The sequence below is a fragment of the Panulirus ornatus genome, chromosome 2 (assembly GCF_036320965.1).
Source record: "Panulirus ornatus isolate Po-2019 chromosome 2, ASM3632096v1, whole genome shotgun sequence".
Lineage (NCBI taxonomy): Eukaryota > Metazoa > Arthropoda > Malacostraca > Decapoda > Palinuridae > Panulirus > Panulirus ornatus.
In genome coordinates this window covers 97,029,424-97,041,923 of record NC_092225.1, presented here as the reverse complement: position 1 = coordinate 97,041,923, position 12,500 = coordinate 97,029,424, and the positions used below count along the sequence as shown (strand labels likewise).

General features: G+C 49.6%; 1 protein-coding gene across 7 annotated transcripts in view; it reads right to left on the bottom strand.

Annotated features, from left to right (window-relative positions):
* Positions 1–12,500, bottom strand: part of LOC139758701 (myeloid leukemia factor 2-like) — a 196,247-nt gene that overhangs the window by 90,387 nt on the left and 93,360 nt on the right. For all 7 annotated transcript variants that reach the window (XM_071680402.1, XM_071680411.1, XM_071680353.1 and 4 more), the window contains exon 2: positions 1,072–1,315. In XM_071680402.1, the coding sequence (XP_071536503.1) occupies positions 1,072–1,315 (244 nt within the window). The remainder of the gene's footprint in view (positions 1–1,071; positions 1,316–12,500) is intronic.

The window sequence follows — 12,500 nt, the reverse complement described above, 5'->3', positions numbered from 1 at the left end:
GTAGGGTTGAGGGACAAGCGAGCTGGGATGTACGTTTGAATGGAGAAAAATTGGTGGAAGTGAAGCATTTTAGATTTCTGGGATTGGACTTGACAGTGAATGGAACCATGAAGTGGAAGCGAGTCACAGGGTGGGTGAGGGGAGTAAGGTTCTGGAAGCAATGAAGATATATACGTACGTTACGGTAAACCATCGCAAGATATACGTACGTTACGGCAAACCATCGCAAGATATACGTAAGTTACGGCAAACCATCGCAAGACATACGTACGTTACGGTAAACCATCGCAAGATATACGTACCTTACGGTAAACCATCGCAAGATATACGTACGTTACGGTAAACCATCGCAAGATATACGTACGGCAAGGCAAACCATCGCAACACATACGCAAGGTAAAGTAAGATACCTTTTAAAAGGTACACAGCCCCTTTTCTTCCTTTCCCTTGCCCCACCCAACCCACGCAACCTCGCGCACTTTTGGCACAAATTTCAACCCACTCCCACAACTTGGGAGATAAATACAGCAAATCCACTTCCTAGCCAGACAGACAGGGGAGGTTATACGCCTTACCATCCAGCGTAATGGGGTGAAAAAGGGGTGACCACAACAAAAATGCCGAGTGTGTGTGTGTGTGTGTGTCAATATCAAAAAGTCTTAGGCAAAATGCCCCTAAGATGACGTAAACGAAATCCAGTCAACGTTTTTCTGTACCTCCTTAAAACAATACATGGAACAGGCCGACTCTTATAAAAGGAAGAAATGCAACAGTTTTCTGTTGAATCAATTATGTTTTTATTTCTTTTTCGCTGAAGAAAAAGTGCAAATGTTTTCCGTTGTGTAAACACTAAGTGTGGAAACTACGTTCACTTATTTTTTTCGCCCCCTGAAATACACACTGGTGTCAACCGAAAGTGCCACAACCCCTTTTCTGTTGAGACCAGAGAGCTGTAGAGAACGTGTGTTAAAAGTGACATTAGAGAAAACGGTACTACACGACTATAACACAAGGGGAAACTGAGATAATGTTCGTAATCTTCTCTTACACTAAGGGGGAACCAGTACTCACCATGGAGGACATGATGTTGGCGACGGAGGGGATGGCCAGGGCGGAGAAGGGGTCTCGCTGCGGCCTGTGGCGCGGCGCCCTTGGGGCAACGGCGTTGGACGGGGGCCGGGCGGCGGTGAGGGCTGGGAAGCCCACTCCGCCGCCACCACCGCCGCCGCCGCCGAAGAAGGGGTCTTCCTCGAAGGGGACGCGCATCATGGAGGACATCATCTGGTCCATCTGCCGCATGATGCTCCGGTGGCCTCTGCCGGACACAAAAGAAAATGGTCTTCGTCACAACTCTGAAGCAAGGGAGAGGAGGTTGTGGTCCGCACACAGACACACACACACAAGGATACATCAAATAATATACACAAGTCAATAAACATATAAGCATTACATCAGTATCATCTCCAGTAAGGCTCCTGCATGGTACCATATGTTCTTGATTTTGAAGTCATCAGACCCGATTGCATAGTGTATACAGGGTGGTCTGCAGACACAACGGGGTCTGTCTCCAATTGGTCCGTAGTACATGAAACAGGTCACGAACCCCCTCGAACCTGGTCCGAAGTTATACACTCTATAATCCACAACACAGGATAAACAAGTAAGTCTATAATAATCATGTTTCTGAATTTCGTACAATATCATAAAACCTTAAAAATAGTGTAATCATGTCCAAAAAAAAAAAAAAAACCATGACATATTTGTGGGTTCCCTAAAATTATTGTGTACATATATAGCTTAAAATACTACCATCATCTCCCACCTTAAATATGAATGACTTGGGATATGTCTTGTACCTCCACAGCTGGGTCTGGGACCCTTCCCTTCCCTGACGATTGGGATATGTCTTGTACCTCCACAGCTGGGTCTGGGATCCTTCCCTTCCCCTGACGAATACCTAAAGGTGACTTGGGATGTCTTCTGTCTTCCATACTCACGGCTGGGTCTGATACCTGACCTGACCTGACCTGACCTGGCCCTACGATGGTTTGGGAGGTCTCCTACCCCTACCCCTCCCCCCCTAAGTCTTTCACCTCATCTTACCTTACGATGGTTTGGGAGGTCATCAACCCCATCCACCCATAGCTATGTCTTTGACCTTACCCTACTTGACTTTACGAGACATCCGATGACCTTACACCTTCAGCAAAACGAGAGAGCAATAATGGCTGTCTTGAGAGAGAGAGAGAGAGAGAGAGAGAGAGAGAGAGAGAGAGAGAGAGAGAGAGAGAGAGAGAGAGAGAGATGAATCTGGAGAACCTTCAAGACAAGAAGACAACAGATCACGCCCCCCCCTCCTCCCCCACCCACCCCAATGCACTATAACCCCCCACCCCTTCCCTCCACCTCCACCCCATCCCAACAGACTCTAACACCCTCTGTTATGGCGTTTGAGCACAACTCCCCCCCCTCCACCCCCAAGTCAGATAATGAGGGAGGAGGTCTGTAGCTCTCTCTCTCTCTCTCTCTCTCTCTCTCTCTCTCTCTCTCTCTCTCTCTCTCTCTGTGTGTGTGTGTGTGTGTGTGTGTGTGTGTGTGTGTGTGTGTGTGTGTGTGTGTGTGTGTGTGTGTGTGCGCGTGTTAGTTGTTTGTTTGTGTCAGGGTCGTGTAGAGGGGGCAGGTGTCCCCGGCGTTAACAGGAGGGGCCTTTTAATGAGGTGGCCCCAGGCAGGCTTCCGTCCCACCTGGGGGATCGTGCGCTGCTTTGCAGTGTCGTCCCCGTCCCACCCTTGGGACGGGTGGGCGTCCCGGCTAGTATCTCCACCTCCTGTATTACAACTTCCCAACAGATTATATTTTTTTTTCACCATGTATTCGTCTGTAGTTTATAATTCCAGGTTTAGTTGTGCCGTCTCTTGGTGGCGTAATGTGTTGTGTGGGCTGTTGTGTGTGCTTTGGGTCTCGAGCGGAGGAGAATGATGAGAGAGAGAGAGAGAGATGAGAGAGAGAGAGAGAGAGAAGAGAGAGAGAGAGAGAGAGGAGAGAGAGAGATGAATCTGGAGAACCTTCAAGACAAGAAGACAACAGATCACGCCCCCCCTCTCCTCTCAGGGGATGTCCCCCTTCTACACCCAGGGGATGTGTCCCCTTCTCCACTCAGGGGATGTCCCCCTTCTACACCCAGGGGATGACCCCTTCACCTCTCAGGGGATGTGTCCCCTTCTCCTCTCAGGGGATGTGTCCCCTTCTCCTCTCAGGGGATGACCCCTTCACCTCTCAGGGGATGTGTCCCCTTCTCCTTCAGGGGATGTCCCCCTTCTACACCCAGGGGATGACCCCTTCACCTCTCAGGGGATGTTGTCCCCTTCTCCTCTCAGGGGATGTGTCCCCTTCTCCACTCAGGGGATGTCCCCCCTCTCCACTCAGGGGATGTGTCCCCTTCTCCTCTCAGGGGATGTGTCCCCTTCTCCTCTCAGGGGATGTGTCCCCTTCTCCTCTCAGGGGATGTGTCCCCTTCTCCTCTCAGGGGATGTGTCCCCTTCTCCTTCAGGGGATGTGTCCCCTTCTCTCTCAGGGGATGTGTCCCCTTCTCCTCTCAGGGGATGTTGTCCCCTTCTCCTCTCAGGGGATGTTGTCCCCTTCTCCTCTCAGGGGATGTGTCCCCTTCTCTCTCAGGGGATGTGTTCCCCTTCTCCTCTCAGGGGATGTTGTCCCCTTCTCCTCTCAGGGGATGTTGTCCCCTTCTCCTCTAGGGGATGTGTCCCCTTCTCTCTCAGGGGATGTGTTCCCCTTCTCCTCTCAGGGGATGTTGTCCCCTTCTCCTCTCAGGGGATTGCCCCCTCTCCTCTCCAGGGGGGAACATAGCGCATGACGTCATTCGGTCCCAATATAGTGCTGACTATTCCACAGCGCACTTTGAATGATCATCTTACACAATTACCCCACCTTTTTTCCCCCCACCACCAACACCACATATTTTTACACCCGACGTCGTCCTGATGGATGATGGACACCACGATACAACACTGTAATTTGGACTGTAACGCGAGTCGACGACGTACACAGCTTTAAAAAAAAAATATATGTATAAAAAATACACAGACCCCGACGAAATTGGTGCAACGCTTTCTCTCCAACTCCAGACGAAGAAGGGCGAGTGGGACCATCCTGGAGAGATCATACGAGAACAAACCATCTATAGACAGATAGATAGATAGAACACATACCCTTCAGAGATCATACGAGAACAAACCATCTATAGACAGATAGATAGATAGATAGACAGATAGATAGATAGACAGATAGATAGATAGATAGGTAGATAGATAGATAGATAGATAGATGGATAGATAGATAGATAGGCTCGTGTGTATGTAATAGGCAGCCTAGCGAGGAGGAGATTCACACACACACACACAAGCTGTTGGGTTGGCTGCCGTAGACTTTTCATGCTTGGGGTCGTAGGTGTAACGTTGTTTAGTAAGGTGCATAGGCCTTCCACCAGACCCTCTGGGGTCAGATCAGAGACCAGGCCATCATACGACCAGGGTCGGAGGGTCGTCTTTTATCCTCCCGCGGCCATCATACGACCAGGGTCGGTGGGTCGTCTTCTATCCTCCTGCAGCCATCATACGACCAGGGTCGGAGGGTCGTCTTCTATCCTCCTGCAGCCATCATACGACCAGGGTCGGAGGGTCGTCTTCTATCCTCCCGCAGCCCAGGCCCGCAGGCCTCCCCCCCCCCCCCCACTGGCCTGGTACACTTTTGCCAATACCTGTCCAGCGGTGGAGAGGGTACACACGAAGCCCCCAAAACCCAACCCAATAACATCTACGCAATCCTCCCCTAATATATATATCCCAGACGATCCCCTGGTCTTAAGGGGGGACTGAACTTGTAGGCTCTTACAGATGTGTCCCCTTCTTCTCTCAGGGGATGTCCCCCACCCCTCATCTCCTCTCAGGGGATGTCCCCCCCATCTCCTCTCAGGGGACGCCCCCCCCCTCTCCTCTCAGGGGATTGCCCCCTCTCCTCTCAGGGGATGACCCCTTCACCTCTCAGAGGATGTCCCCTTCTCCTCTCAGGGGATGTCCCCTTCTCCTCTCAGGGGATGTGTCCCCTTCTCCTCTCAGGGGATGTCCCCTTCTCCTCTCAGGGGATGTGTCCCCTTCTCCTCTCAGGGGATGTCCCCTTCTCCTCTCAGGGGATGTGTCCCCTTCTCCTCTCAGGGGATGTGTCCCCTTCTCCTCTCAGGGGATGTGTCCCCTTCTCCTCTCAGGGGATGTGTCCCCTTCTCCTCTCAGGGGATTGCCCCCTCTCCTCTCAGGGGATGACCCCTTCACCTCTCAGGGGATTGCCCCCTCTCCATTCAGGGGATGTCCCCCCTCTCCACTCAGGGGATGTCCCCCCTCTCCACTCAGGGGATGACCCTTTCACCTCTCAGGGGATTGCCCCCTCTCCATTCAGGGGATGTCCCCCCTCTCCACTCAGGGGATGTCCCCCCTCTCCACTCAGGGGATGACCCCTTCACCTCTCAGGGGACGCCCCCCTCTCCTCTCAGGGGATTGCCCCCTCTCCACTCAGGGGATGTCCCCCCTCTCCACTCAGGGGATGTCCCCCTTCTACACCCAGGGGATGACCCCTTCACCTCTCAGGGGATTGCCCCCTCTCCATTCAGGGGATGTGTCCCCCTTCTCCTCTCAGGGGATGTCCCCCCTCTCCACTCAGGGGATGTCCCCCTTCTACACCCAGGGGATGTGTCCACCTCTCCACTCAGGGGATGTCCCCCTCTCCACTCAGGGGATGTCCCCCTTCTACACCCAGGGGATGTGTCCACCTCTCCACTCAGGGGATGTCCCCCTCTCCACTCAGGGGATGTCCCCCTCTCCTCTCAGGGGATGTCCCCCTTCTACACCCAGGGGATGACTCCACCTCTCATGGGATGACCCCTTCACCTCTCAGGGGATGTCCCCCCTCTCCTCTCAGGGGATGTCCCCTTCTCCTCTCAGGGGATGTCCCCTTCTCCTCTCAGGAGATGTGTCCCCTTCTCTTCTCAGGAGATGTGTCCCCTTCTCCTCTCAGGAGATGTGTCCCCTTCTCCTCTCAGGGGATGTCCCCTTCTCCTCTCAGGGGATCCCCCCTCCTCCTCTCCTCTCAGGGGATGATCCTCCCCGCCTGCAGGCTGGCAGGCAGGCCACACAGCACCCCGTGAACCCCCTCACGTGTGTGTATCACGAACCATCGACCGCGTCCGTCGGCATTATAACTGAGCACACCCAACCCTCACACAGCTGATGCACCCGGTGCCTTACAGAGTCAAATGCACGAAGCAAAATGGACACAGGCAGTGCAAGGATTATATATTTTTCTACCTCGATTTAAGCAAACGGTCAGGTCAGGTCAGGTCAGACTGTCTACCTGTACAGCCAGGTCTGGGACCAGACTGGTCCCCTTCAGGTAACCCGAGGCCCGAGCCAAACACGTCCTCTTGTACCATGGGGTTAAGGTGACAGATACGTGCCCAGCTGTCCAGGTGGCTACCAGCTGCCGCTCCTCACACCACACACATATACACACACACACAGGACACCATCGGTGACGGACGTGCACGCACGCACGCAGGCACGGGTGCCCTGGGCGAGGGAACCACCGGGCCAGCCTGGCGGTGGAGGCTGACATGCAGCTACCAAACAGCCCAGTCGACCAACGACCCAACCTTGCCTGGGCCCAGCCCGAGCTGTGTGGGGGATGGATGGAGGGAGGAGGAGGTACAATCTTGCGCATCGATGGCCTAGGATGGCCGTACAGCGAACACCGAGGGATCGAACTGTCCACAATCTCTCAAGTGTAAATTACCTCTCTCTCTCTCTCTCTCTCTCTCTCTCTCTCTCTCTCTCTCTCTCTCTCTCTCTCTCTCTCTCTCTCTCTCTCCAGTCCCTTTACCACTCTCTCCCATCTCCTCTTCATCACTCTCTCCCATCTCTTTATCACTATCTCTCCCATCTCTTTACCACTCTCTCCCATCTCTATATATCACTCTCTCCCTCCCATCTCTATATCACTCTCTCCCTCCAATCTATATCACTATCTCTATCCCATCTCTATATCACTATCTCTATCCCATCTCTATATCACCATCTCTAGCCCATCTCTATATCACTATCTCTCCCATCACTCTCTCTCCCATCACTCTCTCTCCCATCTCTCTCTCTCTCTCTCTCTCTCTCTCTCTCTCTCTCTCTCTCTCTCTCTCTCTCTCTCTCCCATCTCTTTATCACTATCTCTCTCCCATCTATTTACCACTCTCTCTCCTATCTCCTTTTCATCACAATCTCTCATCTCTATACCACAATCTCTCTCCCATCTCTATATCACTATCTCTCCCATCTCTATCACTAACTCTCCCATCTCTATCACTATATCTCTCCCATATCTATCACTATCTCTCTCCCATCTCTATTACTATCTCTCCTATCTCCTCTTCATCACTCCCTTCTCTTCATCACTATCTCTCCCATCTACTCTTCATCACCATCTACCCCATCTCCTCATCACTCACTCTCCTCTTCATCGCCATCTCTCATCTCTTCATCGCCATCTCTCTCATCTCCTCTACACCATCTCTCCCATCTCTTCATCACCATCTCTCCCATCTCCTCTTCATCACCATCTCTCCCACCTCCTCTTCATCGCCATCTCTCCCATCTCCTCTTCATCGCCATCTCTCCCATCTCCTCTTCATCGCCATCTCTCCCATCTCCTCTTCATCGCCATCTCTCCCATCTCCTCCTCAACACTATCTCTCCCATCTCCTCTTCAACACCATCTTTCCCATCTCCTCTTCAACACCATCTCTCCCATCTACTCTTCATCGCCATCTCTCCCACCTCCTCTTCATCGCCATCTCTCCCATCTCCTCTTCACCATCTCTCCCATCTTCATCACCATCCCTCCCATCTCCTCTTCAACACCATCTCTCCCATCTTCATCACCATCCCTCCCATCTCCTCTTCAACACCATCTCTCCCATCTTCATCATCATTCCCTCCCATCTCCTCCTCATCGCCATCTCTCCCACCTCCTCTTCATCGCCATCTCTCCCATCTCCTCTTCATCGCCATCTCTCCTATCTCCTCCTCAACACTATCTCTCCCATCTCCTCTTCAACACCATCTTTCCCATCTCCTCTTCAACACCATCTCTCCCATCTACTCTTCATCGCCATCTCTCCCACCTCCTCTTCATCGCCATCTCTCCCATCTCCTCTTCACCATCTCTCCCATCTTCATCACCATCCCTCCCATCTCCTCTTCAACATCATCTCTCCCATCTTCATCACCATCCCTCCCATCTCCTCTTCAACACCATCTCTCCCATCTTCATCAGTCCCTCCCATCTCCTCCTCATCGCCATCTCTCCCACCTCCTCTTCATCGCCATCTCTCCCATCTCCTCTTCATCACCATCTCTCCCATCTTCATCACCATCCCTCCCATCTCCTCTTCATCACCATCCCTCCCATCTCCTCTTCATCACCATCTCTCCCATCTTCATCACCATCCCTCCCATCTCTTCAACACCATCTCTCCCATCTCCTCTTCAACACCATCTCTCCCATCTCCTCTTCAACACCATCTCTCCCATCTCCTCTTCAACACCATCCCTCTCATCTCCTCTTCAACACCATCCCTCCCATCTCCTCTTCAACACCATCTCTCCCATCATCTCTTCCATCACCATCTCTCCCATCTCTTCACCGCCATCTCCTCTCCAGGGGGGAACATAGCGCATGACGTCATTCGGTCCCAATATAGTGCTGACTATTCCACAGCGCACTTTGAATGATCATCTTACACAATTACCCCACCTTTTTCCCCCCACCACCAACACCACATATTTTTACACCCGACGTCCGTCCTGATGGATGATGACACCACGATACAACACTGTAATTTGGACTGTAACGCGAGTCGACGACGTACACAGCTTTAAAAAAAAAATATATGTATAAAAAATACACAGACCCCGACGAAATTGGTGCAACGCTTTCTCTCCAACTCCAGACGAAGAAGGGCGAGTGGGACCATCCTGGAGAGATCATACGAGATAAATAGATCGAGACAGACAGATAGATAGATAGACAGACAGACATAGATAGAACACATACCCTTCAGAGATCATACGAGAACAAACCATCTACAGACAGATAAATAGACAGAAAGACAGACAGATAGATAGATAGACAGATAGATAGAACACATACCCTTCAGAGATCATACGAGAACAAACCATCTACAGACAGATAAATAGACAGACAGACAGACAGATAGATAGATAGATAGATAGATAGAACACATACCCTTCAGAGATCATACGAGAACAAACCATCTATAGACAGATAGATAAATAGATAGAGACAGACAGATAGATAGATAGGTAGATAGATAGATAGATAGATAGATAGAATACATTCCCTTCAGAGATCACACGAGAACAAACCAACTATAGATAGACAGATATAGATACATAGAATAGATAGACAGATACAAAGACAGACAGATAGATAGGATAGCTAGATAGACAGACATATAAAATACAGATGGACGGATAGATGAATAAACAGACAGACAAAGATAGATAGGATAGATAGGTATATAAATAGATAGATAAATTGATAAGATACACAAACATGTTCACTGATCACAAAATTACATCTGTGATGACGATGCATTCCAATACCACAAGAGCAGATCTGCAGCCATATATGAACCATTGATGACGACAATGCTCAGGGGCTAATGGGAACCAACGGGAGGTCGGCTCCTCCTGTTGATAAATGAACACAACAGATGTAATGGGAACCAACGGGAGGTCAGCTCCTCCTGTTGCTATATGAACATAACAGATGTAATGGAAACCAACGGGAGGTCGGCTCCTCCTGTTGGTAAATGAACACAACAGATGTAATGGGAACCAACGGGAGGTCGGCTCCTCCTGTTGCTATATGAACACAACAGATGTAATGGAAACCAACGGGAGGTCGGCTTCTCCTGTTGGTAAATGAACACAACAGATGTAATGGAAACCAACGGGAGGACGGGAACGAACACAACAGATGTAATGGGAACCAACGGGAGGTCGGCTCCTCCTGTTGCTATATGAACATAACAGATGTAATGGAAACCAACGGGAGGTCGGCTCCTCCTGTTGATAAATGAACACAACAGATGTAATGGAAACCAACGGGAGGACGGGAACGAACACAACAGATGTAATGGGAACCAACGGGAGGTCGGCTCCTCCTGTTGCTAAATGAACACAACAGATGTAATGGGAACCAACGGGAGGTCGGCTCCTCCTGTTGCTAAATGAACACAACAGATGTAAAGTAATGGGCCAACAGAATTCCTACCACCAACACGCGAGTGTGAATGTAGTAAAATCAGTGCACTGATGTATTCCTACACTACTGTATATGTTGTAAAATCAGTGCACTGATGTATTCCTACACTACTGTATATGTTGTAAAATCAGTGCACTGATGTATTCCTACACTACTGTATATGTTGTAAAATCAGTGCACTGATGTATTCCTACACTACTGTATTTGTAAAATCAGTGCACTGATGTATTCCTACACTACTGTATGTGTTGTAAAATCAGTGCACTGATGTATTCCTACACTACTGTATTTGTAAAATCAGTGCACTGATGTATTCCTACACTACTGTATGTGTTGTAAAATCAGTGCACTGATGTATTCCTACACTACTGTATTTGTAAAATCAGTGCACTGATGTATTCCTACACTACTGTATGTGTGTGTGTGGAGACGCATCTATTTACATCGGAGGCTCCAGTCACGCACAGCTAGTCCACATCGAGGCCGGGCCTTCACTGGAATACAGGTAAGAGAATTATGAAACGGGGGTGGAAAAAAGAAAAGACAAGGGAAAGTATTTGAGAGATTTATTTTTCCTTTTTCTTTTTTTTTTTAGAACGTGAAAGACATGACTCTTGAAATGCGCCACGTCATAGTTACTGGGAAAGACATGAGAAGGTAGAGTGGTCGCGTCTATTTTACCCTTACCTTGTCCACAAAATACTTTAGCGAAAGTATCCCAACTTTGCCTCCATACTTGGAAAGTATCCCAACTTTGCCCCCATACTTGGAAAGTATACCAACTTTGCCCCCATACGTGGAAAGTATCCCAACTTTGCCCCCATACTTGGAAAGTATCCCAACTTTGCCCCCATACTTGGAAAGTATCCCAACTTTGCCCCCATACTTGGAAAGTATCCCAACTTTGCCCCCATACTTGGAAAGTATCCCAACTTTGCCCCCATACTTGGAAAGTATCCCAACTTTGCCCCCATACTTGGAAAGTATCCCAACTTTGCCCCATACTTGGAAAGTATCTCGAAGTCGCCCCCATACTTGGAAAGTATCCAAACTTTGCCCCCATACTTGGAAAGTATCCCAACTTTGCCCCCATACTTGGAAAGTATCCAAACTTTGCCCCCATACTTGGAAAGTATCCCAACTTTGCCCCCATACTTGGAAAGTATCCCAACTTTGCCCCATACTTGGAAAGTATCTCGACGTCGCCCCCATACTTGGAAAGTATCCCAACTTTGCCCCTATACTTGGAAAGTATCCCAACTTTGCCCCCATACTTGGAAAGTATCTCAACTTTGCCCCCATACTTGGAAAGTATCCCAACTTTGCCCCCATACTTGGAAAGTATCTCAACGTCGCCCCATACTTGGAAAGTATCCCAACTTTGCCCCCATACTTGGAAAGTATCCCAACTTTGCCCCTATACTTGGAAAGTATCCCAACTTTGCCCCCATACTTGGAAAGTATCCCAACTTTGCCCCCATACTTGGAAAGTATCCCAACTTTGCCCCCATACTTGGAAAGTATCTCAACGTCGCCCCATACTTGGAAAGTATCCCAACTTTGCCCCCATACTTGGAAAGTATCCCAACTTTGCCCCCATACTTGGAAAGTATCCCAACTTTGCCCCCATACTTGGAAAGTATCTCAACTTTGCCCCCATACTTGGAAAGTATCCCAACTTTGCCCCCATACTTGGAAAGTATCCCAACTTTGCCCCCATACTTGGAAAGTATCTCAACGTCGCCCCATACTTGGAAAGTATCCCAACTTTGCCCCCATACTTGGAAAGTATCCCAACTTTGCCCCCATACTTGGAAAGTATCCCAACTTTGCCCCCATACTTGGAAAGTATCTCAACGTCGCCCCATACTTGGAAAGTATCCCAACTTTGCCCCCATACTTGGAAAGTATCCCAACTTTGCCCCCATACTTGGAAAGTATCTCAACTTTGCCCCCATACTTGGAAAGCATCCCAACTTTGCCCCCATACTTGGAAAGTATCCCAACTTTGCCCCCATACTTGGAAAGTATCTCAACGTCGCCCCATACTTGGAAAGTATCCCAACTTTGCCCCCATACTTGGAAAGTATCTCAACTTT